The 18,444-nt window shown below is 59.9% G+C and overlaps 1 protein-coding gene across 1 annotated transcript; it reads right to left on the reverse strand.

Moving 5' to 3' along the window:
- Nucleotides 1-5,394: 5,394 nt before the first annotated feature.
- LOC101951776 (vitelline membrane outer layer protein 1-like) lies at nucleotides 5,395-7,337 on the reverse strand. Its single transcript, XM_005314522.4, has 4 exons — nucleotides 7,157-7,337; nucleotides 6,823-6,917; nucleotides 6,079-6,477; nucleotides 5,395-5,560 (listed from the first exon to the last, which is right to left on the reverse strand). The coding sequence occupies exons 1-4, from the start codon at nucleotides 7,319-7,321 to the stop codon at nucleotides 5,395-5,397; spliced, it is 825 nt and encodes a 274-aa protein (XP_005314579.3). The 5' UTR covers nucleotides 7,322-7,337.
- Nucleotides 7,338-18,444: the final 11,107 nt, after the last annotated feature.

Genomic DNA, 18,444 nt, shown 5'->3' on the forward strand with positions numbered 1-18,444 from the left:
ACGAACCCGCTGTTGCTTTTCTCAGGCCCTCTGTGCCGGCAACAGCCCTTCTTGGGGGTCCACTCTCTCTCGGGGTCAGGCCCCTCCACCTCCTGGAGCCGCACCTCTCGGAGCCTTAGCACGTCTGTCTCTGCCGTGGGCCCCCTCAGGGAGTCCACTCGCTCGGGACCCCCGGGGCCTCCACCCCCCTGTTCTCTAGACCGGAGTGACTCTCAGCCAGCGTAACACAGGAGGTTTATTGAGAGTTGAACCCAGCCCAGGAAACTCTCAGGGCCTCAGGCCTGGCCTCCCTCAGCCCAGCACATCCCAGTCTCTCTGCATCCAGGGGGGCTCTGCCTGCTCCCCCTCTCCAGCCTCGAGCCCCCCGGCTCCCAGCTGGGCATCTGAGATCCCCGGCCCCAGGCCCCGCCTCTGTCCATTGTCTTCTCTCCAGGGAAACAGGGTCGTAAACTGGGGCCTCCGCTCCTGCTTCTGTCCTCTGGCTGGAACCGGCTGGTTGGGTCACTGGGTCCTGACTCTGCAGCCCATTGTCCTCCCACTGGCCAGAACCGGCTGCGTCTCCTCAGCTGGGCCTCCGGGTCACCAGGTCGCCAGGTCACCGGTCGCTGGGGTATCCATCCTCCCGGCCATCGGCTGGGTCCCCACGTCCTCTCTCTGGTCCTCTGCAAAACACACTCCCTCTCCCCTCCCCTCGTTAAACCAGTAACACCCAGGGACACTGAGTCCCACCCCCGCCGCATGCAAACCATTGAAACTCCACCGAAAACAAGAAACCCCCACTTCGTCACATCTCTGCCCCCTTCGAGGCTGAACGGAGCAGGGTCACCACTTAGCCAGTGACCTGGGGAAGTTCAGGGTCCCCGCCCCGCGATAAAGCCTCGGCGATAACATTGGCCCTCCCCCTCACATGGACCATCTCCATGTCATAGCCCTGGAGGAGCAGGGCCCACCTCAGCAGCTTGGCATTAGCCCCTTTCATTGGGTGCAGCCACGTCAGGGCGAATGGTCGGTGCACACGGTGAGGTGCTGCCCAAATAGATACGGCTGCAGTTTGTTAAGGGCCCACCCCCACGGCCAGGCATTGCGTCTCGATGGCCGCGTAGTGCTGCTCCTGGGGCAGCGTCTCGCTCAGGTACACAATGGGGGGTCTCTCCCCCTTAGTATCAGTTTGCATCAGCACCGCCCCCAGCCCTGTGTCCGAGGCGTCGGTGAACACCAGGAAGGGTTTGTTAAAATCCGGGTTCACCAGCACCGGGCCCTGGATAAGTGCCCCCTTCAGTGCACAGAGAGCCCTCCAGCACTGCTCGGTCCAGACCACCTTGTCCGGCTTTCCCTTTCGACACAGCTCCGGGAGGGGAGCTGCCAGGAGCTAAAGTGGGGCACAAACCTCCGGTGGTACCTGCCATCCCAATGAAAGCCTGGACCTGCTTCTTAGTCTGGGGGGCGTCCAGGCCTTGATTGCCTCCACGTTGGCCGGCTCCGGCTTCAGGTGGCCACCCCCCACCTTGTGGCCCAGGTATAAAACCTCTGCCATCCCCACCTTGCACTTTTCAGCTTTTATGGTCAGTCCTGCATCCTGGAGGCGGCCCAGCACCCGCTTCACCTGGGACACATGTTCCTCCCAGGTCTGGCTAAAGACACAGATATCGTCAATATACGCCAGAGCAAAGCCCTCCATCCCCCTGAGCAACTGATCCACCAGGCGCTGGACGGTGGCAGGTGCCCCTTGAGGCCGAAAGGCAGGACCAGGAACTCGAAGAGCCCTATTGGGGTGGTGAAGGCGGACTTTGCCCTGGCCTCCGGGTCCAAAGGCACCTGCCAGTAGCCTTTGGTAAGATCCATGGCAGTGAGGTACCGGGCACCCCCCAACTTGTCTGGGATCTCATCAGTCCTGGGCATGGGGTAGGCATCGGACACGGTGATGGCATTGAGCTTCCAATAGTCCACACAGAACCGGATCGACCCGTCCTTCTTGGGGACCAGCACCACGGGCGAGGCCCAGGGACGTGGACGGCTGGATCACCCCTAAAGCCAGCATGTCCCCGACCTCTCTCTCCAGGTCCTGGGCTGTTTTCCCAGTGACCCTGAATGGGGAACACCTGATGGGAGGGTTGGTTCCCGTCTCCACCCGGGGGACAGCCGGGTTAGTGAGCCCAGGCCGGCTGGAGAACAGCTGCCGGTATGAATGCAGCATGGCTCTGATCTCTGCCTGCTGGGCAGGGGTTAGCTGGTCTGAGAGGGGGATCGATCCCAGCGAAGGGTTAGCCCCAGCCTCAGGGAGGAGTCCCACCAGGGGGTCCTCTCCTTTCTCCTCCCCCTGCCCACACACAGCCAGCACCAACTTCTCCCTGTCCCAGTACGGCTTCATCATGTTGACGTGATACACTCGGTGGCTGTGAGCCCGGCTGGACAGTTCCACCACATAGTGCACCTCGTTTTCCTGTCTGATGACCGTGAAGGGGCCGTCCCAGCCGCTTGTCGCTTGTTCTTCCTCACGGGGATGAGGAGCATCACCTGATCCCCGGTAGCATATGAGCGGGCACGGGCTGAGCGGTCGTACCAGACCTTCTGCTTCCTCTGGGCCTTTGCTAGGTTCCCCCTAGCCCAGCCCATGAGCTCCACGAGCTTTTCCCGGAAAGTCAGTGTGACGAACTGGGCCTGTTCTCACTGTGGTCTGTGAATGCTGACAGGGGAGTGTGGCTGGGATAGTCTGCATTGGAGGATGGGAGACTGCCCGAGGGCGCATACCTGAGTGTGTAACATGAGAACCCAGGAAGGGGTTGAAGGCCAGGTGACTCCTTAGCCCGGGAAACTGAACAAAGGGTGTGGGAGGGGTCGCTGAAGGCAGTGTGCTGGAAGCGAGCTGGAGAGATGGCTGGGAGGCAGAGATGGCTCTGACCCCCCAAAGGGGGGTGGGCTGGGATGCCCTGGGACCCCAAGCTGGACTTAACTGAGGGGGTCCTGTTGTCTGTGCCTGCAAGACCTGTCTTGGACTGTATTCCTGTCATCCAAATAAACCTTCTGCTTTACTGGCTGGCTGAGAGTCATGGTGAATCGCAGGAAGCCGGGGGTGCAGGGCCCTGAGTCCCCCAATACTCCGTGACAGTCAGTACATACTCTACCACTGATTCCCCATCGGGAGAGGCCTTTCCCTCCCACTCAGCTCTCATCAAGTCCAGGGGACCCCTCACCCTCCTGCTGTACAGCAACTCGAACGGGGAGAACCCTGTGGAGTCCTGGGGCACTTCCCTATATGCAAACAGCAGGTGGGGTAAATACTTGTCCCAGTCCTGCGGGTGCTGGTCCAGAAAGGTTTTCAGCATCCTCTTTAGGGTCCCATTGAACCTCTCCACCAGCCTGTTGGACTGAGGGTGGTAGGCTGAGGCCCAGGTGTGTCGGACCCCACACTTCTCCCACAAGCACTGGAGCAGGGTTGACAGGAAGTTAGACCCTGGTCTGTAAGGACCTCCTTGGGGAACCCCACTCTGCTGAAGATGGTCAGCAGCGCGTCTGCCACGGTGTCTGCCTCGATAGAGGACAAGGCCACCGCCTCGGGGTAGCGCGTAGCAAAATCTACCACCACCAGGATGTATTTCTTCCCTGACCGGGTCACCCTGCTGAGGGGCCCCACTCTGTCCACGGCCACCTTCTGGAAAGGCTCCTCTATGATGGGCAAAGGTCTCAGGGGGCTTTGCACTTATCCCGGGCCTTTCCCACCCTCTGGCAGGAGTCACAGGTCCTGCAATACTGTCGGACCGTGTCAAAGACCCCGGGCCAGGAACAGTTCTGCAGCAGCCTCTGCCTGGTGCGCCGGATGCCCTGATGCCCCGACAGGGGGGATATCGTGGGCCAAGAACAACAGTTTGCGGCGGTACCTCTGGGGAACCACCAGCTGCCTCCCGACTTTCCAAGATTAAGTTCGCTCTGAACCAGCCCATTCCCGGTACAGGAATCCCCTCTCCCACAGGAATCGCTCCCGGCAGTCCTCCCCCTGGGATCCTGCACTGCCGTGGCCAGCCAGGGCCCTCAGTTTCTCCAGCGAGGGATCCACCTGCAGCTCCGTTTGGAATTCAGCTGCTGGGTCTGAGGCTACAGCCCTGGCTGGTGGCGCCTCAGTTTCCCCACCCTGGGATGGGGCTCCGGCCCAGCCCTGTCAGGCCCTACCCTCGGCGCTTCAGGCCCCCTGCTCGGGAGGTCCCGCGCCCCTCGCTGGCTCTGGCTCCAGGTAAGGACCAGGGCGCTATGAGTGCCATCCGGCCAGTTCTCCAAGTCATTACCCATTAGCACCTCAGTGGGCAGGTGGTCATGCACCCCGCCTCTTTGGGTCCCTCCTTAGCCCCCCATTTCAGGTGTATCCTCGCTACAGGCACCTTGACGGGGGGCCCAAACACTCCCCTCAGGGTCAGGTAGGCATCGGGCACTAGCTGGTCTGGGTCCACCACCTCGGACCGTGCCAGCGTCACCTCTGCACCCGTGTCCCAGAACCCCTGGATGTGTCTTCCCCCCACCTCAATGGGGATGATGTGGCGAGTGTCCCCCAGGGCCTGTCCCACGCTCACCCAGTGGACTGGGTATGGGTGCTCTGGACCTGGGGCCCCGCCTTCCCCTGCTGGCCTGGCCTGGTGGTCCCCTCCCCCTGGCACAGCCCTCTCGACTGCAGCCCCCGGGCCCGGCGGTGCCCCCTCTCGGTGGACTTCCACCCAGTTCACACCCCGCGGGTTCTGCTTGGCCGCCATTTCCTTCATCTTCAGGCACTGGGCCACCTTGTGCCCCTTTTGGCCACAGTGATTATACCTCATGTCGTGGACTAGTGCTGGGATCGGCAGTGAAACGAGGCTTCCTCCAGGAAGTGGAGTCACTCGGCTAATTAACGCAGAGAGGAACAAGCCCGTCGCAGGGACCCGGTCTGACCGGGTTCCAGATGCCGGGACAGCGAAGCAGGAGAGACTGCGGAGAGCCAGCCCTGGCCTGGGACCGGTTGGGAGCCGGCACCCCCTAGAAGGGACAGGCCCCTGCCCCACCTTCGCTGGGGGGGAAGAGCGACTTCTCCCCCTCCCGCCCATTGCCAGGGTTGCATCCGGCCAATAAGAGGCAGACACCGTTCAGCTCAGGTCCAAAGCACGTGGTTTATTGGGGGGGGTCACACACACAGAGGCTGGCAGGGGAGCAGGGTTCGTGGGGGGGGCGGGGAGTGGAAATACCGGGGATTAGGGGGGCAGGGGGCATTGGGGAGCCGTCAAGGCCGACCAACAATCATTCCAGACGAACTGCAGCAGCTGAAGTAGACATCATTCAGGGCCGTGTCGTCCCCTTTGCCTTGGGGGGCCTCCACCTTGGTGGCGATGGTGCAGATGCCCCGTGGGCCGCTGGAGCGGCTCTGGGGGCCCACTTGCCTCAGCTCCGCCCATCCCCCCTCAGCTCCGCCCCGCCCGTGCAGGCGAACTCGATGTTGTTGGCAGCTGTGTCATCCTTGAGGCGCCGGCAGGGCTCCTCCCGCAGCCGGAACTGGGTCAGCCGCTGCCCCGAGAGACCTTTCTTCACTGGGCCCCACGAGCCCCACCTGGGAGGAGAGAACGGGTCAGTGGGGCACGGCCCACCGGGGGTGCTGCCTTCCCCCCAACCTCTGCCACTCTGGGCTGGGAGCTGCTGCACTAGTATCCCACCGCTACCACCACCGCGATCCCACTGCTGCCACCACTAACCCTCTATCAATACCGCGATCCCATCTCCGCCACCACTAACCCACTGCCAATACCACGATCCCACCCCTGCCCCCACTAACCCACTGCCAATCCCACAATCCCACCGCTAACACCAGTAATCTGCTGTCAATACCATGATCCCATCCCTGCCCTCCAACCGACTGTCAATACCATGATCCCACTTTTACCACCACTAACCCACTGCTGTCACTGACGTCCCGCCATCGATGCCACCCTCCCATCTCTGCCACTGCTAACCCCCCCGCTGACCCCCGCTCTGTTGGTGACACCCCTATTCCACTAGTGCGCATGGAGCCCGGTGCCCCCTCTGCCACCTGCCCACACCCTTTGTTGGGCCCCTCCCCACGGTACTCACGGCCCCACGTTGGACTGGGTTGTGGAGGTGGGGGGCTGCGTAGAGGTGGGGGACTGGGTTGTGGTGGTAGGGGGCAGGGTTGTGGTGGGGGTCAGGGTTTCAGGCCTGCAGCATCTGAAGTAGACATCATTCAGGGCTGTGTCGTCCCCTTTGCCCTGGGGGGCCTCCACCTTGGTGGCAATGGTGCAGATGCCCCGCGGGCCACAGGAGTGGCTCTGGGGGCCCCACTTGCCCCGGCACAGCCCGTCCCCCCTCAGCTTCACCCCGCCCGTGCAGACGAACTCAATGTTCTTGGCGGCCATGTTGTCCTTGAGGCCCCGGCAGGGCTCCACCCGCAGCCGGAACTGGGTCAGCCGCTGCCCCGAGGGACATTTCATCACTAGGCCCCACCAGCCCCACCTGGGAGGAGAGAATGGGTCAGCTGGGTACGGCCCACAGGGGGTGCTGCCTTCCCCCCAACCTCTGCCACCCTGGGCTGGGAGCTGCTGCCCTAGTATCCCACCCCTGCCACCACCACATTCCCACCTGTGCCACCACTAACCCTCTATCAATACAGCGATCCCACCACTGCCACCACTAACCCACTGCTGACACCGACGTCCCACCATTGATGCCACCCTCCCATCTCTGCCACCGACCCCAGCTCTGTTGGTGACACCCCTTTTCCACTTGTGCGCATGGAGCCCGGTGCCCCCTCTGCCAGGTGCCCGCACCCTACGTTGGGCAACTCCCCACGGTACTCACGGCCCCACTTTGGACTGGATGGTGCTGCTGTCGGAGCAGAGCAGCCGGATCCCGTTCAGCGCCGTGTCTTCCCCGGCGAGCTGGGGCAGCTCCACCTGCAACGGGGCATTGGGGGGAACAAGCCTGGGCATTAGAGACTGGTCCCCCATCACTTCAGTGCAAGGAGATGGGGGGCAGAGGGGTGTGGGGATGGGGAAATTGAGCAGAGGGGCTCAGGGCTGTGGGGCAGGGGGATCCGAGTTGGGAAGGAGGGCAGGGACAGGGGGAGCTGGGCTAGGGAAGGGGGCAGGGAGTGGGGCAGGGGGGAGCCGGGCTGGCGAGTGTGAATCTTTACCTTCAGGGAGAACCCAACGGCGAAGCTGTTGCCGGGGCAGGACTGTTCTGCGCCCCACGTGCCCCATATCCCCCCATTGCTAACGTGGATCTTGGTCTGGCCCCATGCGCCCCACAGGCAGCAGCCGAGCAGAAGGCCGAGCGTGGCGTGCAGGGAGCTGTCCATGGCTGGGTAGGCGAGAGGAGGAAGCCAGCAGCAGATGTACAGCTCCTGGCACGGAGCAGGGGTGTTTTATACCCGGGGAGGGCGGGCTGGGCTGGGTTCCAGCCTGTGTGGGCAGTGCAAAGGGGTCAGCCTCGCCTTCTCTCGGCATGGGGTCAGGGCTATAATTAGGTTAATCCTGCCCCCGACTACCCCGGGGCACATGATGCAAGGTTCCTACGCCACCCACCTAGGGTTCTGCTGCCTCATCGGCCCAAATCTCCCAGAGCAAACACGTCATGACAACACCTCTGGCCTCACACCAAACGATTCAACCATCCCCGCTGACACCGGGTGCCTTTATGGGGCCAGCATCCCACTGTTACCACTTTGGACGTAGTATCCCACCGCTAACACCACTATAGTAATAATTAATGGAGATATCCTATTTCCTAGAGCTGGAAGGGACCTTGAAAGGTCATCGAGTCCAGCCCCCTGCCTTCACTAGCAGAACCAAGTACTGATTTTGCCCCAGATCCCTAAGTGGTCCCCTCAAGGATTGAACTTACAACCCCGGGTTTAGCAGGCCAATGCTCAAACCACTGAGCTATCCCTCCCCCCGTTATAGCACCAGGATCCCACTGTTAACACTTCCGTGGGAAATAAGGCGTGGGAACGAGGGAGAGGCCGGGTCCCCGGTTCAGAGCGATGGGGATCACAACCCAGTACTGTGGTTTGAATGCGGCTAAATGCCACCGTACACAACACGGAACGAGGCGCGTCAGCCGTACATGGGCCGGGGAGTCTCTCCTGGGGAGCAGCGACTCTGAAGCAGATTTGGGGGGCGGGGAGGGTAATCAGCGGAACGTGAGCTCCCGGGGCGACGCTGTGACCAGAAGGGCGAACGCCATCCCGGGCTGCGTAAGCGGGAATCTCGCGTAGGGGCAGAGAGGCGATTTCACTGCTGGATCGGGCCCAGACGCTGCCCACAGTTCCGGCCGGAGGGTGATTCCATCGGAGAGGGGTCAGAGAGGAGCCAGGAGAAGGATTAAAAACCCTGCCTGCGAGTGAGAGACTCCAGGAGCTCAGTTAGCGTAACGAAGAGGTGGCGAAGGGGTGACGGATCCCGGGCTGTAAGTACCGACGCGGGGAGCGAATGTTTCACTGGCAGAGGCAGGTCTAACCCGGTCGAGGGCCGGGAGTTGGAACCAGACGAATTCGGACTGGAAACAAGATGGAAAACGTCTAACAGTGAGGGGGGCTTGTCCCCAGGTTCGCGGTGGATTCGCCGTCAGTGACAAGTGTTGAACCCAGACGAACTGGGTTCCTACCAGATCTGCTCTGGGAATGGCGTGGGGAGCAGGTCTCCAGCCTGGGCTGTGGCGGGTCAGGCTGGATGGGCCCCATGGGCCCGTCTGAGCTAGGGAAGGGCGGTGAGGCCAGGCAGCGTGGATTCGCCGCGGGGTTAGGGCAGCTAGGAGCGGCTGGGACGAGCCAGGCTGGAGTCGGACTTTCCTGGCAGAAGCAATGACGCTTGTTTTCTGTGGCTTCCAGGAGGCCTGTCTCGGTTTGGCTCCATGTGGTCGTGGCCGGGGCACCAGCAGGGCTTCAAAGCCCATCTGCTCACGCCCAGGCCTGCAGCCCCTACCGCTCATTATGAGTTAATTGTCTGTGTACCTCTGGGGTCATTTCCAGAGCCAGGCAGCCGACAGGGGTGACCTCCATCGATGTCTCCCTCCCAGGGGGGGTCTTCACTCCCATGCACCGGCCGGGTGGCGATGCATAATAAATTAGGGAAACTGAGTCACTGGGCTAGTTCACTCTGAAATTTCTGCAATCCCTGCGTTCTCTACGCCTAACATCTTATCTCCTCTTTTGGATGGCGGCTGCCCCACCTTCCCGTTTCTCAGAAACACCCAGTCCACCCAGATATCCGTGTCATTCGTTATAATTATAGACCTGTTTGTCTGAAACAGATCCAGGGCGAGATAATGGAGCGGCTGATATGGGGACTGAATTAATAAACAATTAAGAGGGCGTAATGCAATGAATTCCACTGTCACGTTATTGACATGAACTGGGACCATGTAGATCATTGTTGCAACCAAGGTCCTGGAGTGGCACCAAATCTTGTATAAAGGGGGTCAAATAAGATGTCTAAGACCAGGCTATGGGTTGCTGGTTATGATTATGCTGGCTGGGTGCATGGATCATTTTTGTAGTTGAAGTTATGAATATTGTATTTCTATCTGTGTTTACCGCTTGTGCTCTGCTTCCGGGTGACACCCCAGACAAGCTGGTGTCAGCTCTGCCTAGCCTGCTGGATGGCCCATTAAGGCCCATCAGCTACACAACTGCCCCATTGAGAGACGGCAGATACGCCTTGTGACTCAGCAGGCATGCAGGGACCTGCCTAGGTGACTCCAGACTCCATTTAGCTGTAGTTTTCCACAGTAAGAACAAAGAGATGTTCTCACACCTGGAGGAGACTATAAAAGGCAGCTGCAGCTCCTCCATCCTGTCATCAATCCTGCTTCTCACCTCTGGAGGGACTTTGCTACAAGCTGAAGCTCTGAACAAAGGACTGAATGACCCGTCCCAGCTGGGGATGTGCCAGAGACTTGATTTGAACCTGCAGTTTATTCCATCCCGGCTACAAGCCTGAACCAAGAACTTTGCCGTCACTGTACGTAACTGATTCCATGTAACCAATTCTAGCTCTCAGCGATATTTCTTCCTTTTATGAATAAACCTTTAGATTTTAGATTCTAAAGGATTGGCAACAGCAGGATTTGTGTGTGAGATCTGACTTGTATATTGACCTGGATCTGGGGCTTGGTCCTTTGGGATTGGGAGAACTTTTTTTCTTTTATTGGGGTATTGGTTTTCATAACCAATTGTCCCCATGACAAGTGGCACTGGTGGTGATATTGGGAAACTGGAGTGTCTGAGGGAATTGCTTGTGAGACTTGTGGTTAGCCAGTGGGGTGAGAACGAAGTCCTCTTAGTCTGGCTGGTTTGGTGCCTTAGAGGTGGAGAAACCCCAGCCTTGGGCTGTAACTGCCCTGTTTGAGTAATTTGTCCTGAATTAATACTCTCAGGTGGGTCCCACCAAAGCCAGCATCACTACAGTGGCATAGTCGGCAGGATCCACAGAACCAGGGCAATGAAGCTTTGGGTCAGAACTCCACACTATCCACATTGGAATTTTGGGATTGAGAGTTTGGTTGGTGAAAGAGCAGTTGCAATGGGTGAGCAAAGAGCATAGGAGGGACCTGACCAGAAAGCCCTGGAAGATGTGTGTTCAGAGAAGGGGATACGCTTTAGAAAGACGCTACAAATCAAGAACTGAGAGATCTGTTCATGGCCAGTGATCAGGGACAGGAGCACAGCCCTTACCTGGCACAACAGAAGCTGCAGAAAAGCTTGGAATGCAAAAGGCAGCAAGTAAACTGCAATCTGAGCGTGAACAGAACCTAGCAGACAGTCGATGGCTGGAAAAGCAGAAGGGAGCCGAGATACAGAGAGAAGCTGCTGAAAGGAAGAAGAAAACTCACCAGATGCTACAGGACATGGCCTGACTTCAGCTCCAAGTCACAAGAGCAAGGGAAGAACAGCAGAAATTGTATCCTCTTGAAAGTCCAGTTTCTACCAATGTTGGTCTGTGGTATAACTCTGAGCAGTTGTCCGGGTGTAACCGAATGTACCCCATAAGCCGTGCCAATGCTCGGTATGGGAGTGGTAATGGAAAATTCATAGAGAGTGTGAATGTTGATGTCCTCTATGAGTTACTGTACACGTGGCTTTAGCCAGAATCCACCTTGAATGGAATGGGACTCAGCATGAAGTTATAGCTGGGGCAAGGGGGTTATTGCCTAAGGATCTTTTGATTGGGGAAGAGACCAAAGGTTTGTTCAGTCCAGGTGGCCAGTGTCACGGAGTATTGGGGAACTCAGGGCCCTGCACCCCCGGTTTCCTGCGATTCACCGTGACTCTCAGCCAGCCAGTAAAGCAGAAGGTTTATTTAGAGGACAGGAACACAGTCCATGACAGGTCTTGCAGGCACAGACAACAGGATCCCACCCAGTTAGGTCCATCTTGGAGTCCCAGGGGCACCACAGCCCCATTGGGGGGGTCAGAGCCCCGTCCGGGCTCCCCTCCGTTACCTGCCAGCTCCTGAGACCCTCCCTTCAGCGACCCTTCCCACAGCCTTTGTTCAGTCTCCGGGCCAAGGTGTCACCTGGCCTCTAACCCCTTCCTGGGTTCTCATGTTACATGCTCAGGTATTCTCCGTCGGTCAGTCTCCCATCCCCCAATGCAGACCATCCTAGCCACACTCCCCTGTCAGCATTCACAGACCACAGTAAGAACAGTCCCAGTTCGTCACATCTCTCCCCCCTTCGAGACCGAACTGAGCGGGGTCACTTTAGCCAGTGACCCGGGGAAGTTCGAACCTACCCCCGTTCCCATGGATGCCCCAGCATCCCTCCCATTCCTTGGTGAGAATTACACCAGGCCCCTCCAGTTTCACGCCCTCCCTTAGGTCGGGGGTGCTTGATGGCACTCGCAGTTCGCATGTGGGAAGGTTTATGCGGCCTGTGCCCTTTTCCCACCCCCATACCTCTGGGGCTCCAACTGGGCTGTGGTCTTCTCCCAGCGCTCCAGTCTGGAGGTCTGTGCTTTGGGCTCTCTTGGTTTAGAGCCGCCCTTTTAACCTGGGCCACCCTCTGGAAAGGCTCCTCTATGATGGGCAAGGGTCCTAAAGCCGTTTTCCCCTTGTCCCGGGCCTTCCTCCCCCTCTGACAGGGGTCACAGGATCGGCAGTACTGTCGGACAGTAACAAAGACCCCAGGCCAGTAAAAGCCCCGTAGCAGCCTCTGCTGGGTACGCCAGGTTCCCTGGTGCCCTGAGAGGGGAATGTCATGGGCCCGGCACAGCAGCTGGCGGCGATACTTCTGGGGTACCACCAGCTGCCTCCTGATCCCCCCTGACTCCATTTTCCCTGGGGGAGCCCATTCTCGGTACAGGAACCCCTTCTCCCACAGGAACCTTTTCCGGCCACCTCGCTCCATGGTCTGTACCGCATTGAGGTCGGCCAGGTCCCTTATCTTCCGCAAGGAGGGATCTCTCTGTAACTCGGCCTGGAACTCAGCAGCTGGGACAGGGATGGCCACCTGCTCTTTCTCGCCGGCTGGGTCTGAAGCCGCAGCCTCCCTGAGCCGTGTCCTTGGGCGTTCCCTCCCCACCAGGTTAGGGTCCTGCGCCTCGGGCAAGGCACCCTCCCCAAGGCCAGGGTGCAGTGCCCCTCGCCGGCTCTGACTCCGGGTCACGACCAGGGCACCCTGGGGGTTGCTTGGCCAGTCCTCCAGGTCCCCCCCATCAACACCTCAGTGGGCAAATACGGGTGTACCCCCACATCCTTGGGGCCCTCCTTGGCCCCCCACTTCAGGTGTACCCTCACCACGGGCACTTTGACTGGTGTCCCGCCCACCCCTGTCAGGGTCAGGTAGGTGTTGGGCACCACCTGAACTGGGCCCACCACCTCGGGCCAGGCCAGCGTCACCTCTGCGCCCGTATCCCAGTATCCATTGACCTTCCTCCCATCCACCTCCAGGGGAACAAGGTACTCTCTCCGCAGGGACAGCCCCGCGCCCACCGTATAAACCAAAAACCCTGAGTCTGGAGCATCCAGCCGCCCAGAGGAGCTGGCCTGGAACTCTCCTCCCTCCTTAGCAGGTGGTACTCTGCCAGCCCCCCTTCCCTGGGAATGCTGCCCCTCGTCTGGCTGGGTCTCTACCCAGTCAACCCTCTGTGGGTTCGGTCTGCTCAGTCTGTCCCTGAGCCTGGGGCACTGGGCCCGTATGTGGCCTCTTTGGCCGCAGTGATAGCAGCCCATGTCCCGTGGGTCCCCACGAGCAGGTCCGATGGACCTGACGCTGGATGGTGGGGGTTCTCCATATTTCCCCGCTGGGAGGTCCCATGGTGACTCTCTCTCTGGGTTGTGGTGGGACTGTTCCTTTGGGACTCCTCCCTGTTATCCCCGGCCCGACTGTTCACACACTCGTCGGCCAGCTGGCCTGCGTGCTGCGGTTCTCTGGCTTTTGGTCCATCAACCATCGCCTCAGGTCGGATGGGCACTGCTCATACACGTGCTCCAGTACGAATAGGTCAAGCAGGTCCTCTATAGTTTGGGCCCCAGCTGTCCACTTGCGGGCATACCCCTGCGCCCGGTTGGCTAGTTGTAGGTATGTGACCTCACGGGTTTTACACTGACTCCAGAACCTTTTCCGGTACATCTCAGGGCTCAGCCCAAACTCGCGGAGCAGGGCCTTTCTGAACAGTTCGTAGTCCCCTGTCTCCGCCCCTTTCAGTCGGCTGTACACCTCCCTGGCTGTGGGGTCCAGTGAGGGATGAGAAACTGGAGCCTGTCTGCAGGGTCAACCTGGAGCAGCTCGCAGGTATTCTCAAAGGCCGTCAGGAAGGTATCCATGTCCTCCCCCTCCTTACGCTGGGCCAGGAAGCACTGATCAAAGCTCTTTGCAGTCTTGGGTCCCCCCTCACTCAGCGCAGCCGGGGCCTCACTGCTCCTCAGCCTGGCCAGTTCCAGCTCATGCTGACGTTGGTCCCGCTCATGTTGTTTCTCCTTCTCTTCCCGCTCCTGCTTCAGTTCTTACTGCCTTAACTCGAGCTCTTTCAGTCTCATCTCCCATTCACATTCCAGCCGCATCCGCTCCCGGGACGGGGAGCTCTGCCGGGACGATCCCCTGCTGGCCACCGGGGTGACCCCGGTATTCGCTGGGCTTCCCCCAACCCCTCCCCTAGGTATAGGTAGGCAGGGTCTCGGGATGTCCTCGGCAGCAGTCTGACCCCTCCGAGCCATCTCAGGCCCCAGGGCCCACGCTGCATCCGCCGGGCGGCTTTCCTCAGGGACGGGGCTCGGTTCATCCAAGCGATCCCTCTCCTCCAGCTGGGCAATGAGCTGTTCTTTGGTGGACCTCCCAATGCGCAGCCCCCTCTGCTTGCACAGCTCCACCAGGTCACTCTTAAGGCGTTTAGCATCCATCCTCCGGCTGGCCACTCGCCGGCCTGTGCTCTCCGCTTTCCACCATTCCAGGGGGACCCCTAGTGTGCCAGCCCCTCTTCAGGTCACCCCCTCTCTGCCAGGGTCGAGCTGCAGACTCCTCCGCCCCGGGACCGCTCGCTGCGATCCCCCGGGGGACCCTGTTACTGCAAAGGTCCTTCTCTCTGGTCACACACTCCCAGGGGTCAATCACCCCCTGAACCATCTCTCTCTGACTCTTCAGCCCACCTGGTCCCCGCCAATCCCCCTTCGTTTTACTGCTCCCCAGTCACTTACTGCAGGAAGTGCCGTCCATGGGGTGCAGTACATCCCACCACTGCCACCAGTTGTCACGGAGTGTGGGGGACACAAGGCCCTGCACCCCCGGCTTCCTGCGATTCACCATGACTCTCAGCCAGCCAGTAAAGCAGAAGGTTTATTTAGACAACAGGAACACAGTCCAAGACAGGTCTTGCAGGCACAGACAACAGGTTCCCCCCCAATTAGGTGCATCTTGTGGTCCCAGGGCACCACAGCCACTTGGGGGGGTCAGAGCCCTGTCTGCCTCCCAGCCCTTCCACCAGCCAGCTCTGAAACTCTCCCCAGCGACCCCTCCCCCAGCCTTTGTTCAGTTTCCCGGCGGAGGTGTCACCTGGCCTCTAACCCCTTCCTGGGTTCTCATGTTACACGCTCAGGTATTCTCCCTCGGTCAGTCTCCCATCCCCCAATGCAGACTATCCTAGCCACACTCCCCTGCAACCTTCCCAGCCAACACTCCCCACTCAGCATTCACAGACCACAGCAAGAACAGTCCCAGTTCGACACAGGGGGACTTCCCTTCAAGGAAGATCCCTGAGCTGTAACCTGAGCCAGGACGGGGGTGGGAGAAGTGACACCTTCTGGCCCGGAGACTGGACAAAGGAGAGGAGGAGCTGGGGGGAGGGGGAAGAGAGGAGCTGCTGGAGGGTTTGGGGGGTTTCAGTTTGGTGCTGGGTGGTGGAACACAGGGAACCCCAAGCTGGGGTCTAAGCTCCCTGCCCCCCAGAAGGACTTGACTGAGGGGTCCTGGCTGTACCTACAAACACTGTTTTAGACTGCGTTCCTACTGTCCAATAAACCCTCCGCTTTACTGGCTGGATGAGAGTCATGGTGAATCGCAGGAAGAGGGGTGCAGGGCCCTGACTCCCCCCCACTCTGTGACAGCGAGCGGGTGCTGAGGCTTGGGAGAAATGCTGCATGGCTCTTAGTGACGTTGGTGATGCAGACGCCTGTTGGGGGAAGCTGTTGGCACGAGGAGGTCAGATTTCTCCTTGGACCGGGGCTGGGGGCCAAGTCGCTCCCTGGACAGGGGGCACTAGTGTCCGGGTGAGATTTCCGATGGAGGGGAACGGCGTCAGGGGCTGTTCCAGGGCTGGGGTCTAGAGCGTGAAATACACCAGTTTGTAGCAGAAAGGGGGTAATATTTGCTCCCCGCGTAGGTACTGACAGACTGGGATTAAGCCAGACTGGGATTAACCTTAGAGCGGTCCTCGTCCTCCAGCTGCACAATTCACTGGGCCTTGGTGAACTTCCCAATGCGTAACCCTCTCTTTCTGCACAGGATCACAAAGTCCTTCTTGAGGAGATGGTGATAGGCCATCACTCCGCTGTTCCCAAGTTGCTTTGGACTCACAGGCCTGTGTGCTCTCAGCTCCCCCTGGTTTCCAGGAAGAACCCCTAGTGTGCCAGTCCTTCTCGTGGTATCACCTCTTTGCCAGGGTCGAGCTTCAGACTCCTCCGCCCCTGGGACCACTCGCTGCAATCCCCAGGGGAACCCCGTTACTCACTGGCCGCACACTCCTAGGGGTTAATCGCCCGCTGAAACCGTCCCGCTCTGAGCCTTCAGCACGCCTAGTCCTCGGTATCCCCCCTTCATTTTACTGCGATGCTCTGGAACTGCTCCCCACAAAGCCAGGCAGGACTTTGGGGAGCCTCCTCTCTCCGGAGCAGACCGTCTTCAGGGCAAAAAGCTCACACGGCTTCACCTCCTGGGTCTCTCCTGGGAGCATTCAGCATATGCCCCTCCGTGCGCTTCCCACAGCGAGTCCGCCCAGGCGAGGTCCTGGGGGAGCCAGAGGGTCCTGCACCCCCACTTCGCAGTCAGACGTGACTCTCAGCCAGCCAGTAACACAGAGGTTTATTAGATGACAGGAACACGGTCTAAAACAGAGCTTGTAGGTCCAGCGGAGAACGGGACCCCTCCACCGGGTCCATTCTGGGGCCCCGCGAGGCAGACCCCCATCTACCCTCCCTTCCAGTCCCCAGCCAGCCCCAAACTCCCACCCCCGTCCAGCCCCTCCTTCTCTGGGCTTTGTCTCTTTCCCGGGCCAGGAGGTCACCTGACCCCTTTGTCTCCAACACCTTCAGTTGGCACCTTGGCGGAGGAGGGGCCCAGGCCATCAGTTGCCAGGAGACAGAGTGTCGGGCATTTATGTGCACTGGCCCTTTGCTCTGCAGCAACCCTACACCCTGATCCCACCCCTAGATACTTAAGAACTGCATAGGGGAAACTGAGGAAAACATTAAGAACAGTCCCACTTCGTCACATCAGTGTAAAACCCGTGAGGTCACATACCTACAACTAGCCAACCGGGCGCAGGGGTATGCCCGCAAGTGGACAGCTGGGGCCCAAACTATAGAGGACCTGCTTGACCTATCCGTACTGGAGCACGTGTATGAGCAGTGACCATCCGACCTGAGACGATGGTTGATGGACCAAAAGCCAGAGAACCCGCAGCACGCAGGCCAGCTGGCCGACGAGTGTGTGAACAGTCGGGCCGGGGATAACTGGGAGGAGTCCCAAAGGAACAGTCCCACCACAATTCAGAGAGAGGATCACCATGGGACCTCCCAGTGGGGAAATATGGAGAACCCCCACCAAAGGGGAACATCCAGCGTCAGGTCCATCCGACCGGCTCGAGGGGACCCACGGGACATGGGCTGCTATCACTGTGGCCAGAGAGGCCACATACGGGCCCAGTGCCCCAGGCTCAGGGACAGACTGAGCAGACCGAACCCACAGAGGGTTGACTGGGTAGAGACCCAGCCGGGCGAGAGGCAGCATTCCCAGGGAAGGGGGGCTGGCAGAGTACCACCTGCTAAGGAGGGAGGAGAGCTCCAGGCCAGCTCCTCTAGGGGGCTGGATGCTCCAGACTCAGGGTTTTTGGTTTATACGGTGGGCGCAGGGATGTCCCTCCGGAGAGAGTACCTTGTTCCCCTGGAGGTGGATGAGAGGAAGGTCAATGGATACTGGGACACAGGCGCTGAGGTGACACTGGCCCGGCCCGAGGTGGTGGCCCCAGATCGGGTGGTGCCCGACACCTACCTGACCCTGATGGGGGTGGGCGGGACCCCATTCAAGGTGCCTGTGGCGAGGGTGCACCTGAAGTGGGGGGCCAAGGAGGGCCCCAAGGACATGGGGGTACACCCGTATTTGCCCACTGAGGTGTTGATGGGGGGGGACCTGGAGGACTGGCCAAGCAACCCCCAGGGTGCCCTGGTCGTGACCCGTAGCCCGAGCCGGCGAGGGGCACTGCGCCCTGGCCTTGGGGGGGGTGCCTTGCCCGAGGCGCAGGACCCTAACCTGGTGGGGAGGGAACGCCCAGGGACACGGCTCAGGGAGGCTGCAGCTTCGGACCCAGCGGGCGAGAAAGAGCAGGTGGCCATCCCCGTCCCAGCTGCTGAGTTCCAGGCCGAGTTACAGAGAGATCCCTCCTTGCGGAAGATAAGGGACCTGGCCGACCTCAATGCAGTACAGACCATGGGACGAGGTGGCCGGAAATGGTTCCTGTGGGAGAAGGGGTTCCTGTACCGAGAATGGGCTCCCCCAGGGAAAATGGAGTCAGGGGGGATCAGGAGGCAGCTGGTGGTACCCCAGAAGTATCGCCGCCAGCTGCTGTGCCGGGGCCATGACATTCCTCTCTCAGGGCACCAGGGAACCTGGCGTACCCAGCAGAGGCTGCTACGGAGCTTTTACTGGCCTGGGGTCTTTGTTACTGTCCGACAGTACTGCCGATCCTGTGACCCCTGTCAGAGGGGGAGGAAGGCC

This window comes from Chrysemys picta, chromosome 16, assembly GCF_011386835.1.
Source record: "Chrysemys picta bellii isolate R12L10 chromosome 16, ASM1138683v2, whole genome shotgun sequence".
NCBI lineage: Eukaryota > Metazoa > Chordata > Testudines > Emydidae > Chrysemys > Chrysemys picta.

Excerpts from the sequence above, each read along its gene's own strand:
- LOC101951776 (XM_005314522.4), bottom strand. The coding sequence starts at position 7,321 with ATGGACAGCTCCCTGCACGCCACGCTCGGCCTTCTGCTCGGCTGCTGC. Across the intron at positions 6,478-6,822 it reads ATCCAGTCCAAAGTGGGGCC|GTGGGGCTGGTGGGGCCTAG; the intron begins GTGAGTACCGTG and ends CTCTCCTCCCAG. Across the intron at positions 5,561-6,078 it reads ACCCAGTCCAACGTGGGGCC|GTGGGGCTCGTGGGGCCCAG; the intron begins GTGAGTACCGTG and ends CTCTCCTCCCAG.